Below are 23299 nucleotides of genomic sequence, written 5' to 3'. Positions count from 1 at the left end.
GACATGTGGGCATGAGAGCAGGGTGGTGTATTAAAATGGCAAGCGACAGGGAGGTCTGGGTCATGCTTGCAGACAGACCAAAGGTGTTCCGCAAAGCATTCACCCAGTCTGTGTTTGGTCTTTCCAATGTAGAGGAGACCACATTGGGAGCAGAGAATGCAGTAGACAAAATTGAGGGAAGTGCAAGTGAAGTGCTGCTTCACTTGAAAGGAGTGTTTGGGCCCTTGGATGGTGAGGAGGGGGGAAGTCAATGGGCAGGTGTTGCTCCTTCTGCGGTTGCTTAGGAAGATGCCGTGGGAGGGGGTTGAGGAGGAGGGAACCAGGGTGTCCCTAAGGAATGACAACAGGAGGGATGAAGGGAAGATGTGTTTGGTAGTGGCATCATGCTGGAATTAGCGGAAATGGTGGAGGATGATCCTTTGAATGCGGAGGCTGGCGGGGTGATAAGTGAGGACAAGGTGGACCCTATCATGGTTCTGGGAGGGAGAGGAAGGTGTGAGGGCAGATGGGCCGGACACAGTTGAGGGCCCTGTCAACCACTGTGGATGGAAAACCTCGGTTAAGGAAGAAGGAAGACATGTCAGAAGTGGCATCATCGGAACAGATGCGACGGAGGCAAAGGAACTGAGAGAATTGGATGGTGTCCTTACAGGAAACAGAGTGTGAGGAGCTGTAGGAGTCAGGCTTGTAATGAATATTGGTGGACAGTCTATCACCAGAAAGTGAGACAGAGAGGTCAAGGAGGGGAAGGAAAGTGTCAGTGATGGACCATGTGAAAATGAGGGGTGGAAATTGGAAGCAAAATTAATAAATCTTTCCAGATCCAGACATTACATGTCCTTACATGTCTTAATGGGCTCCATCCTGCACTCAAATTCACCTAAGAAATGGAGCAGCCAAATTAACTCCCTTTCCTTGATGTACCAGTTGATAAATCTGCCAGGGGATTCTCTACCATAATCTACTGCAAGCCTATCTTCACTGGTCAATATACATGTTGGGATTCTTACAGTTCCACATGCTAGATGATTAGTCTCATTGGCAACCTTGTAAATAGGGTCTAAGCCATTTGCTCACCATGCAGGCTTGAGGCTGAAATAGGGCACATCAAAGGCATCCAACAGGATAATGGCTACCCTGACCAGATCATTTCATGCTGTACATCACGCAAACTCAAGAACGGGCCCAAGGCCATCAATTTCGGCCCTGAAAAGTGCCCAGTCTACCTCAGATTATCCTGGAAGGGCAAGGTATCTCAAAAATTTGAGCGACAGGTGAGGCTAGCTGTTTCATGCTGCTACTAAGCAGTAGCAACACAAGTGGTATTTACCACAAACAGGATGCTGTCATCAAGCCAAAAAGACGTTCTGCTTATCACACAAATAAGTAATGTGGTATATGAATTTCAGTGCCAGTGTGATGCTAGATATGTAGGCCATACATCCCAAAGACTGGTGGATAATATCAAACAGCATGTCCCAGCTGTTGTTCGTAATGGGCAGGGGCAGGGCACCCAACCAACCCATGCTTGCAAAATTCAAAACAGTGTCCAACACTAGATGTGATTCCACGATTGAACAACATTTATTAAATAATCCTCCATGTACTAAGAATTATGCTGACAACCAATTTAAGATTGTGAGTTGGGCTCGCAATGCGGCGCGTTTCCGTGTACTGGGAGCTACATATATTAATACACTGGTTCTTTGCAGACAAAAAGGACATGTACATACATTGCACCTATTTCAGCTAAACAAAATATGTGACAGCCATTCACTGACTCATTCCTCAGGACAATGTCTTGACCAATCAGGGTCAAGCTCCTGGCTTAAGTTTTGAACAATGCTTGGCAGCAGTCAGTCACCATCACTGGTGCATTCTCCATAGCAATGCCACTTGCCAACCAATCAGCACTCTCTTCGCACAGTATAAATTGTTGTTTTTGCCCTTATATTGGCATTCTTGCGAGTGTCCTGATGAGCGCAAGATGAAAAACTTAGACATGTCTCTTTTTTTCAGCAATACTCAAGTTCTGTACCACCAAACGACTATTCACTTAAGGTTCTTAATTATGTGTGGAATGGTGAAACTGTGCATTCTAGTTAAGTCTAGTGTTCAGGACTGTACTGTAAAATATTCAAGAGGTCAACACTTACAGACTGTGATCTGAGGTTGGCTACTTGTCCTGTTTTGGATTGCTAAAGCTGAATGATGAGAGGAAGAAGTTTCTGAGCACGCATCACTTTCACTTTAATCCATTGCTGTGCATGGATTTTTTTCAAAAAATTTAATCCTGTGACAGTGACAGCCTTAGTTCTGTACAAATTGCACAGGATTGAGTTACTGATCTGGATTTCTGACTTAGGGTGTTGTAAACACATCAGCTACTGATAGGTCAGTTAGCAGAAGTTGGCAGTTTTAAAAAATATTTTGTGAGCATTATAAGGATTGTACAGTCATATGCATAGTGTTGTGTTCCAGTATATTATGAACTTTCAGTCAATACTTTGTATTTTTAAAAAACTTAGCAAAAGGCTGCAAAAACATGGCTACCTGAGGGGCACCTGACTTCTTTTGTGGGTTGGAACCATCCAGTGTCTCAAGAGGGAAAAAATGAACATTCCAGTGTCACGACTCACTGGGAATAGTGTACTGTAATGTCAAGCCCCACTGTTCCCTGAGCCGCGGCAAATGTGAAAAGTTTGACCAAACCACCAGACTGTCCCAATTCTACCAAACTGTTTAACCTAGGTTAACAGAATACGAGCACCAGGTTTGTAAATTTACTAATAACTGTTTATTCAACAAATTGTCTTTAACTAGTGGCAAAACAAATATATAACTTAAACTCTACCCCTTCTTAAACCCCTATACACAGACACACAGCCACATAAGGCATACAAAACGTGGATTTTAAGGGTGAAATAAAACAGTTCAATAGCATCAATTTTGGGTACAGGAATAGATGGGTTGATTTTGATTGATATCTTCCAAATTCCTCACAGTTTGTTGTTGGTGACACAAGGTGGTCTCCCAGGACTTTCAGCCTGTGATTCACTGGTTGAAAAACTTGCTTTTTAATGTCTCTACTGGTGATTTTTTCCCCTTTTCCTCTTGACAGGGGTTTTCAGAGAAAGCAGGTTACAGAGATGTGAGGAACAGCCAGCTAGCTACTGAGGCAGAATTACTGGAATCTTACAAACACAGGAGAAGGAGGTTTTAGGTCTTCCCTCTATGCAGGCTAGGAGCTGTACTGCCTACACTGTTATCACACAAAACCTTGGTCACCTAGTCAGGAGCCAATTAAAATGCTGTCGTCAGGCATTTCCCCTTAGTCCAGGGCTCCTTTCTGGCACCATCCTGTTCTTTTATGGCACACTCTGTTCCAGAACAGCAACATTGTAGATATTCCTCATCCTATTCCAATGAACATGTCTTTCAACTGCAGCCATGGTAGTTTTTAAAGCCACAGTCCAAGAAAATTAAAAATAGGTCCTTTACACCAGACTGCTGTAGTACCAATGCCCTTTCCTGAAACTAATTCAAAAGAGTAATTTCAAATTGACTGGGTCATTCAAATACAAAGATACTGACTGTCTCAAAATCTCAAGATTAAACTCACAAGACAATGTGTACTCAGCTCACCCTTTGTTTGGAAAAAGGATTTTGAAATGATGGAAGTCACATGATCAGGAAAACCATTTTGGTTGTCTGCACTTAAAACCAGAGAAGCTGCTTACAGAGAGAGAAAAAATTCTACAGAAAGCCATCAAAGTAGCTGCATGTCATCCAAGCAGTGAAGGTAATGGACAGCAATACCCTGGAAGTGGGATAAAGACTCCCCTAAACTCTTCCAACCTTGATAGAAGCAAAGTACTGCGCATGCTGGAAATCTGAAACAAAAATTACCCTTAATGTCACCATTAGCACATTCCTTAGATAATATCACCACAGTCAACACTCCTTTATCCTTTTGTCTATGACATCTTTGGCAATCTCTTCTTTGCCTCCATCTATCACTGGCCTCTATCCAGCTCTACCTGTCCCACCCCACTCAACCACCTTATATTTCACCACATTTCTATATTTCCTTAGTTCTATGAAGAGTCATACGGACTCGAAACGTTAACTGTGTTCCTCTCCACAGATGCTGTCAGACCTGAGTTCTTCCAACTTTGAGTTCACTTGAGAATCAACCTCCTGGAAATTCATCAAGAAACCTCACAGCTTACTGAGAATCCTTTGCTTTGCCAGATTTTCATCTCAACTTTAAAGTATCACCTCCATCTAAGAAATTACAGGGCTGCCATGAAAGAGACTGAGATAATTATAAGTTGCAACCATATTATATATATGTGTGAGAGTGTGAGAAAGAAAAGTGAGCAAGAAGTCTAACTTAAAAATCTGTATGATGATAAATAACCTCCTTTATTTTTAAACTCTCAAAATGCTTGCTGCTGTAAAGTATTAATTGACATTATCACTCTGAGGGTAAGAAAACACATCCCTCTTACATACAAACATATTGATCATGAGCAATAAGAGGGAACACAAATTCTGTCCATGACAATGGTACTTGACACCAATGAAAAGGATGATATTATTACTTGTATGCAAAATTGTCCCCTAATAGTTTTATGCTTCTCAGACATATTAAACTCTACCTCCACTACAGATTCTATGATAATTTACTCATCCCTTAATTGTTTGTGGCTGTAGATTTTCACATAATAGAATAATGATTAATGATATCACTTAAAATTACACTAAATGGTGCAAACTATACTTGCAATGGTGCGAACTATACTTGCAAGGAAATTAATATTTAACTGAATGTATTAGTGCGATCAGGTTCTTTCATTTTCCATACATGAGCAGTGACATCACAGTAGTCATGGATGCAGCCTCGCTTGTTAAAAAGCAGTGAACAAATTGGAAATGAACCCAAGAACAAGAAGTCATAAAACACATCATACTGCTATTATCCAGCATGTTTGGCTAACAGTGAGGTCATATTATACCAAAAGCCACAACACCAATTCAAACTGGAACTAAAATAAAAGAACTAATTAAGCATGTGGTAAACTGTTGGGCACTTTGCAGACTGCCCTTGCACCATAGTGACTTGCAGTTTATTTTCTGTGTGGATCACAATGTATTTGCTGATTTCCCTTTCGGTTAAGCTATATAATTAACATAAAATATTGATACGTTTTTGCTACTGAACATAATAATCACATCAAACAGAGTTCTGTAAGACACATACTGATTACTGTATGTTTATCACAAATGAACACCACATTATTCATACCATTTCCTGAATGTTATTCGCAGGGGATGAAAATGTTCACAGCAGGTGAGTCACAGATAGGAATACTAATAAGGAATTAATTTAAAATAAGTCTGCACAGGCCCCAACAGTTTTGCATTGCAGTCATATGTGGAGAGATGAAATGGCTATGGCATAAAAAAGTAAAGATTTTTTTTACGTATAACTCCCATCACAGAAATACCCAGGTGGGATAACCTAAAGCTTAGAGGTAAGGAGATATCCATAAATGTTATAATTTTAACCGAGTACTCTTTTGAGGGGGCAGTTAATGCTTCATCTCTACTCTTTTATAGGCATAAAGAAGAATCAGTTGTCTTCATTTTTGTGATCAGTGTGCTTTGGGGAGGGAGTAAACAATAAAGTATTATTGCTGAAAAATAGATGAAAATTACAGTTGGTCCTTAAGAGACAGTGATTTGCAGCATTTACATATATTAGATAAATCAATATGTATTCCATGTCACTACATCTTCACTGTGATAAACCTTCTGCAAATGCTTCATAGCAATCTTTCATAATGAGATTTTACTACAGTGAGTAGAATGCCTTTAGAGCATATAAACACTAATGTACACTTATCACCGTGCAGATCATTTATTTTGGACAACTTAAAGTCAACTTGTGCGAACTGTTGTGATATACAGTGAGACTAAGTCCACTTTAAAGTATGTCAACTTTCTTGTACCGCAACGGGCTTATCTTTGACTGCAGTCTTCAGGTACGCAACTATGCAAGAAATCTGACAATGCAGTTGTACTGTGCAAAATTCTGCATTACATGCAAACAGACCATGCATAATGTTAGTTAAAAGCATCACTCCAATTTCCTATTTAAATAGTACCACTGCCAGATTCAAAGTAGCATGAAAGATGTTGCTGAGGAGTATTTGGCTTTTAAAATGTCCCACTGCATAGTGCCTTCGATCACAGGGTAACCCTCAAAATTGCCATTTACCAACTGTAGCTAGAATGCAAAATCATTCTTGAATTGCAGGAGCACTTCGGCAATCAAACATTAGCTATGTTATTTTAAATTAACATTTTATTTTAAAGTTCACAATGTGAGACATGGTCTTAGATTTTATGCATTTTTCCTCACCTGATAGGCATTAGAAACTCAAAAAAAGTTTTACAGGATGTTAAATGAGAAAAGCATTCATTGGAAAAGGTTAGAGGGTTTATAAAAAGTGACATTCTAAAATATATTAACATACCAAAAAAACCAAAAGGAAATCTGAACTTAAAATGCAAAAAGCCGCATAACAGTTCCACTAACATTAAGAGAAACCAAAGTTAACGTTTCGGAGTATGTCATTTAAATTGAATAAAAACCCTTAGCTTTAAGAGAAACAATTAAATCACTGAAGTTGATATTTATGATACTACAGCCTTAATGTTCCAGGCACAATAATTCCCCATTTTCTACTACAAAAGTGTACAAAAGCAACATCTTTCTTCAGACTTTAAATGTGAAATGACATCATTAACATGTTACAACAAAAACTTTGCTTTATATAGCACTTTTAGCAAAACATTCCAAGGCACATCATAGGAGCGTATTATAAGTTGATAATATGTTATAAACTGACATGAAATTGATATGTCTGTGATACATATGTAGATGGCATTTTTACTCATCATAATTTTAGTTCCAATGTTTCAACGCCTTTAAAAATAATAACTGGTTTGCAGAAAGACACATTTAAATGTCAATGTGAAGGGTAGAAGTGTTGTGGATTGTGCATTCAATTCATGTGGATTTGTCAAATGGAGACTAGGAGCCTCCTTGTCAGGGTTGGGAGGGTGAAAGTGCAGTAAACTTACAGGGACAGTCACCACTGGGACTTGCATACCCATGCCAGCTCCAGTTGGTGCATTAGGAACAAAGGAAATTAAATTAAATATAACATTGCCTAGGGAATCCGAAAATAAGAGGGAAATGACAAAACTTAGAAAAATAAGAGCCATTTATCCCATCTAAGAGACTAGGGCTAGCAAGGTAACCTTTTGAGCAGAAGCTAGCTGTAAGCTGAAGTAACAACAGGCAACCTACAAAGTCTTTGATAATTAGAAAGTGACAGTCCAGAAAGCAAGATTATGAGTCAGTTGCTTCATGGTAAAAACTCAGGAGTCATTTCAATTACATTTTCTATTTTAAATACAGCATTTTTATTTTTCTACCACCAAAATCACCTCCAGAACTTTCTTTTGTTCCTAAACTTTTAAAAAGAACAATCAAGTATTGATATACTTTATTTTTAAAATAAAGTCTCATAGTGTATCTGCATTGATAAGACCACTCCACACAAAAATAAACACATGCTCTGCGTTAAAAAGACTTCAATGTAATATGCAGTTAAATGGATGAGAAACTGTTTCCTGCTAAATATTTTTTAGTTTTAGTTTTGCTATTTTTAGTTATGCTTCAGTTTTACACAACCTTTGTTAGACATCCAGTTGGAGCATCGCATTCAGTATGGGTACCTCAGAAAGTATATTGGCCTTGGAAGAAGTACAACGCAGAGTCACCAGAATGATATTGGGACTAAAAGGGTTAAATTATGAGGATGGGTTTCATAAATGTGACTTGTATTCCCTTGAGTATAGGGAATGATCTGATCAAGGTGTTTTAAATATTAAAAGGATTAAGTAGAGTATACAGAAAGTGTTTCCTTTTGGCCGTGAAATTCAGAACAAGGGAATACAAACTTCACTTTAGAGCTAGGACATTGAAAGCTGAATTCAGGAAGTGTTTCTTCATGTAAAGGGCAATGGAAATCCAGAACTTTCTTCCTTCTAAGTTTATGGATAGTGGGTCAATTCAAGCTTCCAAGAATGAGATTGATGGATTTTGTTAGGTCAGGGTATTCAGGCAGGTAAATGGAGTTGAGGTACAAATCAGCCATGATCTAATTGAGTGGTGGCTGGAGTGACTCACCACATGGAAAAAAGAGAAAGAAAATGAAATGGGAAAACTAAAAGAATTTTTTTTTTGAAAATGTAAAAATGAAACATCAAAGGAAAAATCAAAAAATATAACAGATCACATTGAAAACATGAAAATAGGCTGGAAGGATAAAAGAAAATCCATGAAAGCCGGAACAATGACAATGATCAGATTTAAAATGCATATACTATTAGAAAGACACTAAGTAAAAACAGAATTAGGATACTGGTTGGGTAATAATGATAGTATTCCTCAAGGCAACAAAGTTGCCTTCAGTACTATTTCTGATAAGGGACGATGTCTAAAATGTGTTCCACAATAGCAACCTATGAGCATACTACTTAAGTAGAATATAGACCAACTTGAAGTTTGCTAAGAACAAATGTCATTGAGATCAGCCATGTAAAAGACAAATCTCTAACTTTAGATGTGGACCATCTCTCTCTTTACGTTGGAAGAGGGAGATGGATGGAATACATCAATAATATTCATTTTAACTCATCACTATAAAGTAATCTTAGGATTTTTAAAGTAAAAAGCCCAGGTATCTTATTCATGTACCAAACAGAATTCCCATTCATGATAGATCTGAGATCTAACCAGTTCCAGATCTTAAGACTCTGCAGTATTATATATTTTAAAATTAATTTTTAACTACCTCAACACTTTGTTGTTTTCTAAAAGATATTTCCAACAATTTCCTGGGGGAAGCTATTGTCCCTGTAGCTTGATATGCAGTCATGGATGAGAAATGTCATATGCCTGGCTAGAATATAGATGCTGTTTCAAAGGGAGCTGTCTGACCTCTTTATGTGGAGTGCTTAACAAGAACTGGGAAACAGAGTCTACCCACATCATAGAAGTAGTTAGTTTTTATTCCTATTCTATCAATTGCCTATTCTCTAATTTTTGCAATGTTTTTTGTTATATTAATTCTTGGGATGTGGGCATTGCTAACGCAGTCAGAATTTATTACCCATCCCTAGTTGCCCTTGAGAAGGTAGCAGTGGACTGCCTCGTGAACCTCTGCTATCTATATTATGAATGCACTCCTACAGCACTGTAGTTAAGAATTTTGACCCAGCATCAATGAAGAACCAAACCAATGTCCAAGACAGGATGGTGTGTCACTTGTTGTTCAATATAGAGGTATACTGACTTACTTAGCTGAGGGAGGGCAATAGGTTTTAATCAGCAAATCCTTGCCCATGTTTGACCCGGAATCATACTTCATGGGGTCTAGAATCAATGTTGTGTACTCCCAAGGTCTCCCCCACTGTGTAACTACTATACATCCTTCCAGTTTGTGGGCATGATAAACCCAGGAATGGTGACGGAGGACTCTAGGATTCTGCTTGATAAATATGACTGTGAATGTGGCCATGTCAGCCTCTTGCTTGACTGGTTTATCAGGACGACTCTCCCAAACTTGGCACCAGTCTCCAAAATTTAGTGAGCAGGTACAAAAACATCTTTTATTTATATAGCGCCTGTAACATAAGAATACATCTCACGACACTTCACAGAGGTATAATAAAGCAAAATATGACACCAAACAACATATTAGGGCTTGATCAAAGGCGGCTGCAAAGATACTAAATGCATTCGTTGTGATCTTCCAGATTTCCCTAGAGTCCAGAGTATTGTGTACAGTTTTGGTCTCATTAGCTGAGGAAAGATATGCTTCCTTCCTTAGGGAAAGGGAGTGCAATTAAGGTTCACCAGGCTGACTCCTGGGATGAGGGAGATTTTCTTATGAGGAGAGATGGAGTAACTTAGGCCCATATTTCCAAGGGTTTAGAAGAAAGGTGATCTCATCAAAACAATTAAAATTCTTAAGGGACTTGACAGAGTAGATGCTGGGAAGATTTTCCTCTGGGTGGGAGTGTAAAATTAGGGATCAGTTGCAGAATAGGTGGTCAGCCACTTAGGACTGAGATGAAAAGAAATTTCTTCACTCAAAGGATTGTAAATCTTCGGAATTCTCTCTGTAAGAGAGCTTAGAATTCTCAATTGCTGAATATATTCAATTAGAGATGGGTAGATTTTGAATACTAACGGATATGGGGATTGTGCAGGAAGTCTAGCTGAGGTAGATGATCAGCCATGATCTTACTGAATGGTGGAACAGACTCGAGGGGCCAACTGGTTTACTCCTGCTTCTATTCCGTATGAGAATTTTATATCATCGATTTAGCTTGGCGTTCTTTAATTGCGTTCTGATTCAATGCCTAGATCACAGCCAAGTTTCCTATTCCATTTTTTTGTTTTCCTTTCTAGTGTTTTGATACAACTGAGTGATTTGCTTGGCTACTTCACTGAGCAGTTCAGTCAAATACTTTGGGACTACAGGCACATATAGGCCATACTGTGTAACAACAGATTTCCTTTGCTAAAGGATATTAGTGAACCAGTCAGGTTGTTAGGACAATCTAACATGGTAAATTTCTTTTCACTGGCACACGCTTTTATTCCAGGTTTTTATTTAAATTGAATTTAAATTCTCAAACTGATGATACAAAAGTAGATGAGAAAATAATTTGCGGAGAATGTAAAACGGCTGCAAAAAGGTATAGCTCAGTTAAGTGAATGGGCAAGAGGTGGTAGATGGAATATAATGTGGGAAAGTGTGAAATTATAAACTTTGGTAGGAAGACTGAAAAAGCACTTTTGTAAAAAAAAGGTGCAATCAGTAAATGTTGGGATTCAGAAGGATTTGGTGGGGGTGGGCTCCTTGTGCATAAATCTCAAAGCTAACTTGCAGGTACAGCAATCACAGCAAGCTATCAGGAAAACAAATGATATGTTAGCCTTTATTGCAAGGGGCTGCAGCATATAACAAAGAAAGTTTTGCTGAAATTATATAGGGTATTGGTGAGACCATATTTGGAGTTTTGTTTGGTCTCCTTACCGAAGGAAGAATACACGTGCCTTAGAGGTGATGCAACAAAGGTTCATGGGATAACAGAGTTATCCTATGAAGAGATAATTGAGCAGAATGGGTCTATATTATCTGGAGTTAGAAGAATGAGGGGTGATCTCATTGGAACATACAATTAAGGGGCTTGACAGGGTAGATGTTGAGCGGCTGTCAAGAGAATTAGGGAAAGGACAAGATCTATAAGTTCATTCATGATCTTTTTGAAGAGCAGAGCACACACAATGAGCTGTTTGGTCTTCTACTCCTCCTTTTCGTATGTTATGTTCCAAAAATATTGAAAAATAAATGCATAAAATGCCTAAGAGCTTCCTGGCATTATATTATTAGATTGGGACAGTGCTATACTGCACTAGGTATAAACTCCAATTGGTAAGAACATAAGAGCATAAGAAATAGGAACAGGAGTAGATCTTTCGGCCTCTCAAGCCTGCTACACCATTCAATAAGATCATAGATGATCTTCTTGCATTTCAATTTCCACATTCCCATCTAACCCCGATAACCTTTGATTCCTTTGTCTAACAAGAATCTCTCTACCTCAGCCTTAAAAATATTCAATGACCCCGTCTCCAATGCTAAGGCAGAGAATCCAAAGTCATACAACCCAATGAGAGAAAAAACTTCTCCTCATTTCTGTCCTAAAAGGGTGATCCCTAATTTTAAAACAATGCCCCTGGTTCTGGACTCACCCACAAGAGGAAACATCCTTTCAATGTCCACCATGTCAAGGCCGTTCAGGATCATGTATACTTCAATCAAATCACCCCTCACTCTTCTAAACTCCAGCAGAAACAAGCCCAGTCTGTCCAACCTTTACTCATAAAACAACCCACTCATCCAGGTATCAATCTAGTAAACCTCCTTTGAACTGTCTCCAATGCATTTACATACTTCCTTAAATAAGATGAACAAAACCGCACACAGTATTTGAGGTACAGTCTCACCAATGCTCTTTATAACTGAAGCATAACATCCTTATTTTTATGTTTAATCCCTCTAGTAATAAAGGATAGCATTCCATTAGCCTTCTTAATTACTTGATGTAAATCGTAAAAAAATTGAGCCCCAGTACAGACCCCTGTGGGACACCACTCATCACATCCTGCCAGTCAGAAAAAGACCCATTTATGCATGCTTTCTTTCTGCCAGCCAGCCAATCTTCTATCCATGCTAATATGTTACCCGCTACGCCATGCACTTTTATTTTCTGTAATAATCTTTGATGTGGCACCTTATCAAATGCCTTCTGGAAATCCAAGTACAGTACATCTACAGGCTCCCCCTTATCCACTGGGCATGTTACTCCTTCAAAAAACTGAAATAAATTGATCACACATGATTTTACTTTCACAAACCATGCTGACTCTTCCCAGCTGCCTTGAGCTCTTTTAAATGCCTAGCTGTAATCTCTTTAATGATTGATTCTAATAACTTCCCCACAACAGACGTTAAGCTAACTGGCCTATAATTTCCTGTTTTCTGCCTCCCTCCCTTCTTGAATAGAGGGGTTATATTTGCTACTTTCCAATCTGATGGAATCTTTCCAGAATCTAGTGAATTTTGGAAAATTAACACCAATGCACCGACTACCTCAGTAGCCACCTCCTTTAAGACCCAGGTTGTAGTTCATTGGGACCTAGAGACTTGCCAGCCTGCAGCTCCATCAATTTGCTCAGTACCATTTCCCTAGTGATTTGAATTCCACCGTTCCTTTCTCCCATTCACCTCCCGATTTGCAGCTATTACTGGAATGTTTTTTGTATCCTCTCTAATGAACACTAAGCAAAATATTTGTTCATTTTTTCTGCCGATTCCTTATTATCTACTATTAACTCTCCAGTGTCACTCTCTAGAGAACCAACGCTTACTTTATTTACACTTCTCCTTTTTAAGTACATGTAGAAACTCTTGCTACCCATTTTTTACATTTCTAGCTACGTTTCTCTCATACCCTAATTTCTTTCTCCTGATTAACCTTTTAGTCATTCTCTGCTGTTCTTTATATTCTGTCCAATCATCTGTCCTGCCACTCACCTTTGCAGAGTTGTATGCTTTTTCCTTAAGTTTGGTGTTTTCCTTACCATCTCTAGTTAACCATGGATGGTGGGTCCTACCCTTAGGATTTTTCTTTATAGTAGGAATGTACTTTTTCTGATTACTCTGAAATATCTCCTTAAATGTCTGCCACTGCTTCTCTATTGATCTATCCTCTAGCCTAGTTTCCCAGTTCACTTTAGCTAACTCAGCTTTCATCCCCACATAGTTGTCCTTATTTAAGTTTAAGATACTAGTCTTAGACCCACTCTTCTCCCTTTCAAACTGGATGTAAAAATCAATCATTTTGTGGTTGCTGCTACCTAGGGGTGCCTTTACTCTGAGGTCATTAATTAATCCTGTCACATTACACAATTCCAAATCTAATATAACCTGCTCCCTGGTTGGTTGCAGAACATGCTGCTCTAAGAAACTATCTCCAAAACGTTCTAAGAACTCCTTATCCAGGCTACTACTGCCAATCTGATTTTTCCAGTTTGTGTGTAGATTAAAATCACGCATGATCATTGCCCTTTATCACAAGCACATAATATTTTCTCTTGAATGATTTGTCCTACACTGTGGCTACTGTCAGGGGGCCTGTAGACCGCTCCCCACTAATGACGATTTTTCCCTACTATTCCTCATCTCCACCCAAACCGATTCTACATCCTGATCTCTGAACCAATGTTGTCTCTAACTATTATACCAATGCCCTCTTTGATTAACAGTGCTACCCCTCCACCTTTACCTAGCTTCCTATTCTTCTTGACTGTCATGTACCCTTCAATATTACGGTCACAATCTTCACTGTCCTGCAGCCATGTCTCCGTAATTGCTATCAGATCATATTTATTTACTTAAATGTGGGCCATCAATTCATTTACTTTGTTATGATTGCTCAGATAGAGAGCCTTCAGTTTTGTCTTTTTGTTACCTTTGTAACATCTAGACTTTGACTGTTGATTTATTCTTAGGTTTTTTCTCTCTGTCCCTTCCTGCCATTCTCTGGCCCTCATTTCTCATATTACTAATTTGCTCTCTTGTCTTGGCTCTACACCTTGAATTGATACCTCTACCCAAACTTGATCCCTCACCCATCTTGTTTAGTTTGAAGCCCAATCTCCCTAGAGACTGACAGTGGGGAGTTAATAGTAGATAATTACTGCAAGGTGGTGTCATGGATGGGACTTCATAGCCTCCAGCTTCAGTGTGCTGGAGAGGAAGATCAGGACAAGAGTTATATTGCCATATTTCAAGTTGACATTTATCCAAATCATCTCTCACAAATGTGGAATCCAGGGGCCATTCCTGTACCATTGTGTTTTGTGATTGAAACATGACTTATTAATCTGATGCATTATAATAGAGCTATTGTAGTTACATCCTTAACTTGCAATAAAAAATCCCTCAAATAAAAGTATGGATAGCTACTTTGAGCCAGATGTATTTTAAATTGTTGTTGAAAGTAAAGCCTGAAAGAATGTTAAGTGAGAAAACAATCTTTGTGTAAAACAAATGTGCAACACCAAAATTAAAGGATGGCTAAATTCAATGGTAGTAGGTTTTATTTGTATTGTTAGTAATGAACCAACAAATCTATTTATTGATTAACTTTCTCATGGTTGTTCAAATTTTATACCCTATTTGTTGCTATGACACTGATTTCAACATCTGCATTACTATTTTACTCTTTCATGTTAATTAGCTATTGCAATAAGCAAGCACACATTATTCACATTAATGTAAAATACAATTCAAATAATTTGTCTCTAAAGTAACATTAACACATCACGTTCTTGTACGCTTGTGTAGAAAGACTTCCCAAAAATAAATGAATGTAGGCCTGGCTTTAATTTCTCAGCCATAGCCATGATAATACTCAAGTCACCTTCCACTGTAAGGTCAAGGTCAGTCTTCAGATTGCGTAAGGATTTGAAAGGCTTCTTTCCCTTCTGGCTAAAGAAAAGAAATAAACAGAACACACAGCATTAAAATTAACAATCAGAATTTAATAGGTGCCATTCAGGTCATTATGCTTGTACCAGCTCACAAAGAGCTACCATTTTAGTCAAATGTCACTGTCCTTCCTCCATGCCCTTTAAATTTTGTAAACATTTTTATGTCCTATTTTATAATTAATTATTCCTCCACTAACTTTTCTGGCAGGGTAATTCAAATGCTAGCAATCCATTTCAAAAATAAAATTTCTACCCAGCACTCCCTTCATTTTCTTGGCAATGACTGTAAATTTATACCCTCCAGTCACCAAGCAGCAAAGATATATTTTGCCCATTTACCTTGTCAAAACCCTAATAATTTCAAGCTAACTGATCTACTCTTGACCTTTATGTAAGTGAAAACAAATCTACCTGTGATCTAATTAATGTGTTGCATTGGTATAGAAATATTTGTTTTGTACTCTGTGTCCCTATTCATAAAACCAACAGTACCATGGTGACTTTATCAACTTATCCTCCAGCTTTTAAAGATTTGAATGTCTGAATTCTTAAGTATCGCTGCTCTTTTCCTGCTTTTAAAGTTTTACTATTTGGCATATAATTCCTCTCTTTATTCTCTCTATAACATCTTTGGAGGCTGCTGAAAGAGATCTGGATCATCTCATCATCCGTTTAGTCAGCTTTGATAGCAAATTATAAGGTATACATCACCAATGATTAAATGTGTTATTTAACTTCATCAAGGGCATTTTTAATGATTATCCAAATGCTCCCTCTCAATTTAAAAGCAAATGACTGCCTGCACAGTTATGATACCAACACAATGGTGTGATTTTAAATTCTTGATTTAAAAGTGGAACACCAACATTCAGTTGTACATGGTAACTTTAATAATGCTCAACAATATTTCAATCAGTATTCATGTGGTCATTACATTGAAAGAAAAAGAAGTCTTTTTTAATGGTAATAACCTGATGTATTTCTAATATCACCATCTGACAGACAGTGCAAATTGGTTTAATATCTAGTTAATCAAATATAAAAAATTCCAGGAAAATAGCAATAAGTCAATCTGGATTATTATCTGGTAAGTATAAGATTACTGATTTAAGATTCGATTTTTGGCAATGGTTGCTGAATGGGGACACCTGCTGGAGATAACTGCCACACAATATAATTGAGGTAAAATAAAATTTTAAGCAATGGTATCATTTAACTGTGGACATTTATAATTGACTAAAGTTTAACATATAGTCAATTATTAGACAGTGCTAAAACCACTGTTCATCATTATTACTTATGGAACCAAAAATTTAATTGAACCATTTTAAATTTAGAACAATGTAAAGAGCAAGCACATAAAAGCCTGCAGTCCATCCGGCTAACCCTAAAATCAAATACCCACCTCACTCAAATATACAATTCCATTAACATTTTCCATGCTGTTTCCCTATTAAACAATGCAAAGTATTTATCAGTATTTAAGAATATTTTATGCATAATTTTGAATTTATGACTAAGTACTGAAAGCTTACATGAAGGATCCTTATATTTCTGTAGTTATGGTGTTATAACTTTTAATTTATTCACAAGTTTTACAACAGAATGCATATTGCTGGTAACTCCAAACTACTTGTTTAATTGATAGAATAGGTCTTTTGCATACTCTTATTTCTCAGAGATGGACTTTTGATCAAATTGTCTTTGACTTTACTTTTTAAGAAGTGTTAATTCCAGCTCAGTTATAGGAAACTAACTATTTCAGGATTGCAATATTTTGGTGATATATATACAATTGTTTTCAGATCAGAAGTTAAGATGCAGAGGTGTGGGGAACAAGTTTGCCAAAAATTTATGAAACATTTTTAAGCTTTTAAACTTATTGAGACTGCATGCCTTCAATTTCAGACCAAGCTTACTGTTTTCTCCATATTATCAAATTATCATTTAGTAATGCTCAATGAACTAGCAAATGATATAGGAACATAGGAAATAGGATCGAGTAGGCCATTCAGCCCATTGAGCCTGCTCTGCCATTCAAACAGATTGTGGCTGATCATCTACCTCTATGCCATTTTTCCCCACTATCCCCATATACCTTGATATCATCAGTATCCAAAAATCTATCAATTTCCATCTTGAACATGCTCGATGATTGATCTTCCACAGCCCTCTTGCGTTAGAGAATTCCAAAGATTCACCACCCTGTGTATGAAGAAATTCCTCCTCATCTCAGTTTTAAATGGCCTACCCCTTATTCTGAGACTGTTTTTCCTGGTTCTAGACCCACCAGCCAGGGAAAACATCCTATCTACAGCTACCCTGTCACACCTTGTAAAAAATTTCTAAGTTCCAATGAGATCACCACTCATTCTTCTCAACCCAAGAGAATACAGGTCCAGTTTCCTCAATCTCTCCTCAAGACAATCCCGCCATCCCAAGGATTAGTCTGGTGAACCTCCGTTACACTCCTTCTGTGGCAAGTATATACTTTCTTAGATAAGGAGGCAAAAACTGTACACAATACCCAAGGTGTGGTCCCAGCTAGGCTCTATACAATCGCAGTAAGACATCTTTATTCCTGTACTCAAATCCCCTTGTGATAAAGGCCAATATACCACTTGCCTTCCTAAATGCCTGCTGCACCTGCATGCTAGCTTTTAGTGACTCATGAACAAGGATTGCCAGGTCTCTTTGAATATCAAGCCTTCCCAACCTCTCATTTTCACAAGTCCCTTGGTTCCCTGATATTTCTGGGAGAATTTCTGTATCTTCTTCTGTGAAGATAGACACAAAGTAATTTTTTAGTTTCTGCACTATTTCCCTATTCTCCATTATAAATTCTCCTGTTTCCGCCTGTAATGGACCCACATTTGTCCTTGCTAATGTTTTCCTTTTCATATACCTAAAGACGCTTTTACAGTCCGCCTTTATGTTGCTCACTAGCTTGCATTCATTTTCTCTTTTCTCTTACCGTAGCAGTTTCTTGGTCATCCTTTGCTGGATTCTAAATTTCTCCCAATTCTCAGGCTTACCACTTTTTCTAACATCCTTATAAGCTACCTCCTTTGATCTAATGCAATCTTTAATCTTTGCAATCAATCATCTTTCCTGTTGGGTTTTTGTATCTTACAGTAATGTATATTTGTTGTAGACCATGCAATACTTCTTTAAATACTAGCCATTCCCTATCTACTGTCATGTCTTTTTATGAATTTTCCCAATCCACCATTGTCAACTTGCCCCTCAAACCTTCAAAATTTCCTTTGTTCAGATTTAGGATCCTAGTTTCAGAATTAACTATATCACTTTCAAACTTAATGTAAAACTCCATCATATTATGGTCACAATAAAGTAATAATGTTGCAAACAAAATTATGCAAGAGAGTGACTGCATTTGCATTTAATTACTAAGAAAAATATTTAGATAAGTAGATGTATTTATATAAACCTGTGGGGTACTGCAATTTTAAAATAACACTGAAAACAGAAAACAAATCTTGCATACGTTTCATCTTCTATGTATTTTATCACAGTTTGGGCTTTTCTGTGAAGGATGAGGAGAAACTGTGCTAGGAAAATGCTCCTGAGGGCCAAACCAGATTTGAGCTGAAAAACCTGCAAAAGACAAGTTTTCATTTATAATTTTACTAAGCTGTTTTTAACATTTAAATTAAAGTAGCAGATTTTCATGAATACTTTGAAAATGTTATTTTGACAAAGTTTATTATTTTCTAACAAATGCTACAAACTACACCATACATCTAGATACTGTACCAATAATGTTTCCATTACCGAATATGAGAACAAATTATCCACAAAATAGAGAAACTATTCTACCAAACTATCAGTAAATACTGCTCACAACTGACATCTTAGTTCTAATATCTCATACCTGATCTAAAAATGATTTCACCAAGGTGTCTCGATGCATCACATCCTGGAAAATATTCCTGAGAGAGTTTATTGAAATGTAATTGAATACAAATATAAACAAGTTAAAAGTTACAGTAGAAAGAAAATTCTATAAAAAAATCATCTGGTTCATGCAATGGCTAACAGTATTGACCTTTCACATCTGAAACTCAAATTTGAATCTAACCTGGGATTAAATTACTTTAAATTGCAGCATTCCAAAACTATTTAAGAAAAACATTGAGCAACCCCAAAATTTAATCACTTAAAATTCCATTTAGGAATGTACAAGTTTGTTGACATTTATATTCATCAAACAACCAGGAGGGAAGAAGTAGTCCATAGACTATAATAGGGCCCATCATCTTAGCCCGACCCGTAAGCATAGCTGACTGCTCGACAATATAGTACAACACTACTATATTTATACCACTCATGGGAAAATACTGTGGAGTGAGACCTGTAGAAATGTGTGATGTTAAATAGAATGCATTGTAAAATCTCAAGCACTTGTGGGATATAATGACATGCCTTGTTACATTTCATTAATTGGAGGGGAAAGTGTCAATTCTTTTCCAAGTCAGAATTACTTGGAGAAGTATTTAATAATAAATATTAAAAGGATTATGTGGAGAAGCGACATGCTTTGATCCAGAATAATACAGCAAAGTTCTAAACCAGTGAATTATGCCCACAATTCTCCACACATGTTCCTATATTGACCTTTATGATAAGTGGGAGACAGCAAACAGAAGCAGGACTGCTTTTAAGAATCTTAAATAACCAGCTAAAGAGCAGCATTGGCACAGAGCCGTGAGCAAGTTGTGAAAGAATTCCTCAGCCGAGGAATGATACATTTCATGTGTTTTTAAATTTTAGTTTCATACCTTTTTAAAAAGGATATTGATGACAGGGCTGAAATCTAAAGGTTTTCTACGAGCTGAGGGTAGTCCATCTTTGTTCTATTTTAAAAAGCTGCAACATAAATCACTCCTAACTAGGCAAGTCTCCACAATAGATTTCATTCAAAATTTACAATACATGATATAGTAAACATCAAGGTTTGTCATCAAGCTGGGGTTATCAGTGCAGTCAGGTTGATGTTAAGGGAGTTCTATACAGTGTCTGAACTGCTTGTACAGGAAAACTTTGGTCTTAGTAGTGGGATTGGCTCATGTCATCAGAATACAACCCAATGACTTGGACCAAAGTTGTAAATGCGATCTTGCAATATTACAGAAATTGATTTAGTAAGGTACCTTTTTCACTCAGACTTGACTAACAACTTGAAAATGAATAGAAAAAAAATAGCTGGCTATCGTTTTGATTTCCAAACTGTACACTATGTTAAAACCATAACATATAAGTTTCAGTACTTGTACAAACTACAATGTATTAAGATTTCTAAGCCACGACCATTTCAAAATTATTGGAACTCTTTCTTTCCAAGGTGACCAGATCACAGAATCTACTGTACCTGACTTGAGGTCTGATTTTGTCAGTAAATGATAACAAGCAAATTTCTACCTTCCCTCACCATGAAGACTACACAAAAAAGTAATGAAAATGTAAGTCAAAGTCTCAGCAAAAACGCACAGCATATTTTTTTCAGCCCAGTCCACAGCAGCATGACCTTTTGAACAGTGACAGAATCTTACTTCACTCTCAGTATTTGATTTGGTAAGGTGACATAAAGGCACGATTGAAGGGTGCAGATAAATTTTGCCTTTGATAACTATATTACTGATAATTACAATTTGCATTTTGTCACTTCCCCCTAAAGGAACTATCAAGTGGATTTGGTCAGCCTGGCAAATACCATCTGCCGTATCATAACACTCTTCATTGGTCAATATATGCATTGGGATCCCTACAATTCTGCGCGCTCTAAGACTGGCCTTATTGGCAACCTCATATATAGGGCCCAAGCCATTTGCTCACCAAGCAAGCTGGGTGCTGAAAGAAGGCGCATCAAAGCCATCCTGCAGGACAATGGCTACCCTGATCAGAACATCACTCGTATATCACACAAACTCATGAATGGGCCTAAGGCCACCACTTTTGGTCCTGAAAAGTGCCCTGTCTTCCTCAGAGTACCATGGAAGCGTAAGGTGTCTCAAAAGTTTGAGCAACAGGTGAAGCTAGCTGTTTCATGCTGTTACTATGCAGTAGCAATACGAGTGGTATTCACCGCTAACAGGATGCTGCCGTCAATCCAAAAAGATGTTCTGCCAAGCACACAAATGAGTAATGTGGTATATGAATTTCAGTGCTGGTGTGATGCCAAGTATATAGGCTGTATATCCCAACAATTGGCAAATTGTATCAAACAGCATGTCCCTTCAGCTGTTTGCAACAGGCAAAGTACTGACCGTACCCAACCAGCCCATGTTTGCAAAACTCAAAACGTGGTGTCCAACATTAGATGAGATTCCGCAATTGGACAACGCCTGCTAAACAATCCTGATTGTGCTAAGAATTACATTGCCTCTTTTTTCAGCAATACTCAAGTTCTGTCCTACCAAACGACTATTTGTTTCAAAATACTTACAGATCAGGGGTAAAACTTTCATCCATATGAATTACAGTATCAGGAATCATGTCTTCTTCTGATGCAGTCTTCTGAAGTTTGTAAAGTTCCTGGCTCATGTAACTCTGCTGGTTATAAATGTGTTCATGACATGGGGCCATCTGCTTCACTGTATTCACATCAACATCAATGTGTGTGGTTGGATATGGAGCATACATTATCTGACGGAAAGGCAGCACAAAGCTACCAGTAGCATCCTGAGAAAGTGAAAGTTAACATTTGTAGTAATCAGAAGCATCAATTCTAAGTAATTGCTTTCAATAATGATTGAAGATACACTTTGGATTTACTGAGCTCTGACAGCACAATTTCACATCATCTTTTTGTCAAAATTGCAAACCAAGCTATTGTACTGGAAGATATCTTGAAAATTGCAACAGGTTCAAAAGTTTGCTACTTTTCTGTAATTTTATTTAAATACAAAAGCAAACTGTTTAATCCCAGCAGACTAAGAATAGGGTTAAGAAGATAAATTATATCTTAAAAACCATAGGTTTTCAAACTGGGGTCTTCTGACTCAAGCTCTCCAAATCATCAGATTTTGTTTATTAGTTCGTTGTAGTATCTTGGATTTAAACATTTTATACAGTGGTAGTGCCATTACCCTTTTAGGTAGCAAGCACTAACTTTCACAAATACAAGGGATACCCAGATAAATATTAATAGTTCCAAGAAGCTCTTCCCTAAAACTTTGGTATTCACAGATATATAACTTGCTCCATTTGGAGAATTATTTATTCTTATATTCACGGGATAGATTCTGGGTAATTTCTATTATTGGCTATTAATGAATCTATTTACATATTTATTAATATCTGACTCACTTATTGCCTGACAATCACACAAATGACACTAAGATCAAAGGGAATACAAGATAATGAATATCTCAATTTTATTCAGAGAAACAGTAAAGATAAGTAACTTTGCAATAAATTCTCTATAAAACAGGCCATAATTTTTGACAACTGCTACAGTGATCAGTATACAAATAAAATGTTGCTGCTCTGTACATACACAAGACTGAAACTAAAAAAATCTTCCAAGGTTAAAACTGTATGTGCCTACATGGATTTGAAAATGACGATGCACAAGAGCTAGTTAACATCAGCAATGACTACTGCCTGGAGGTTTTTATTCATAAGGATACAAAATATACATCATCCAACAAGCTGCGTTATAGAAAAGAAATTGTTTTAGAAATTATCTATGAGACTGAAATCCTATCCCTGGACCTCCCTCCCAAATTAGTTCCTTATCACTGAACCCTGGAGGATCTTTGGGCCTAGAAATTATCCAAGTAGAGAGGAGAGAGGGAGAGAGGAAAAGTGTGTGTGTAAACAATTTTTTATCCCAAATTGTAGTTCTCTAATTAAGGTAAGAACACAGAATAACACACATCCATTTTCTGTCCCCAGTGGAGAATAAGTATTCGATTACAATTTATTACCAGCATAATGCTAGGGATATAAAATAGAAGACTCTAAAATAGTGCATTGACACACCAAATTGATGCAATGATGGCAGCCTTCCATTTTGTATGATATGGTTTGCACCATTGTAGTCAATTGTCTGTTAAGCAT

At 37.4% G+C, this 23299-nt stretch overlaps 1 protein-coding gene across 4 annotated transcripts in view; it reads right to left on the bottom strand.

Annotated features, from left to right (window-relative positions):
- Window positions 1-2879: 2879 nt before the first annotated feature.
- The window catches only part of c9orf72 (C9orf72-SMCR8 complex subunit), a 98676-nt gene continuing 78256 nt past the window's right edge, over window positions 2880-23299 (bottom strand). The window contains exons 7-12 of one of the 4 annotated variants that reach the window (XR_005942764.1): window positions 21681-21916; window positions 19110-19167; window positions 18723-18832; window positions 15145-15212; window positions 3646-3893; window positions 3487-3537 (exon numbers count right to left, since the gene is read on the bottom strand). Coding sequence is in view for 3 of the 4 variants with exons in the window: in XM_041185647.1 (XP_041041581.1) it covers window positions 15026-15212; window positions 18723-18832; window positions 19110-19167; window positions 21681-21916 (591 nt within the window). In the remaining variant the exon portion in view is untranslated. Of the gene's footprint in view, window positions 3538-3563; window positions 3894-14814; window positions 15213-18722; window positions 18833-19109; window positions 19168-21680; window positions 21917-23299 lie in introns of those variants that run through there. The other 3 variants (XM_041185648.1, XM_041185649.1, XM_041185647.1) reach the window with 3 other exon arrangements.

This window comes from Carcharodon carcharias, chromosome 4 (assembly GCF_017639515.1).
Source record: "Carcharodon carcharias isolate sCarCar2 chromosome 4, sCarCar2.pri, whole genome shotgun sequence".
Classification (NCBI taxonomy): domain Eukaryota; kingdom Metazoa; phylum Chordata; class Chondrichthyes; order Lamniformes; family Lamnidae; genus Carcharodon; species Carcharodon carcharias.
This window is presented reverse-complemented; position numbering and strand designations above follow the sequence as displayed.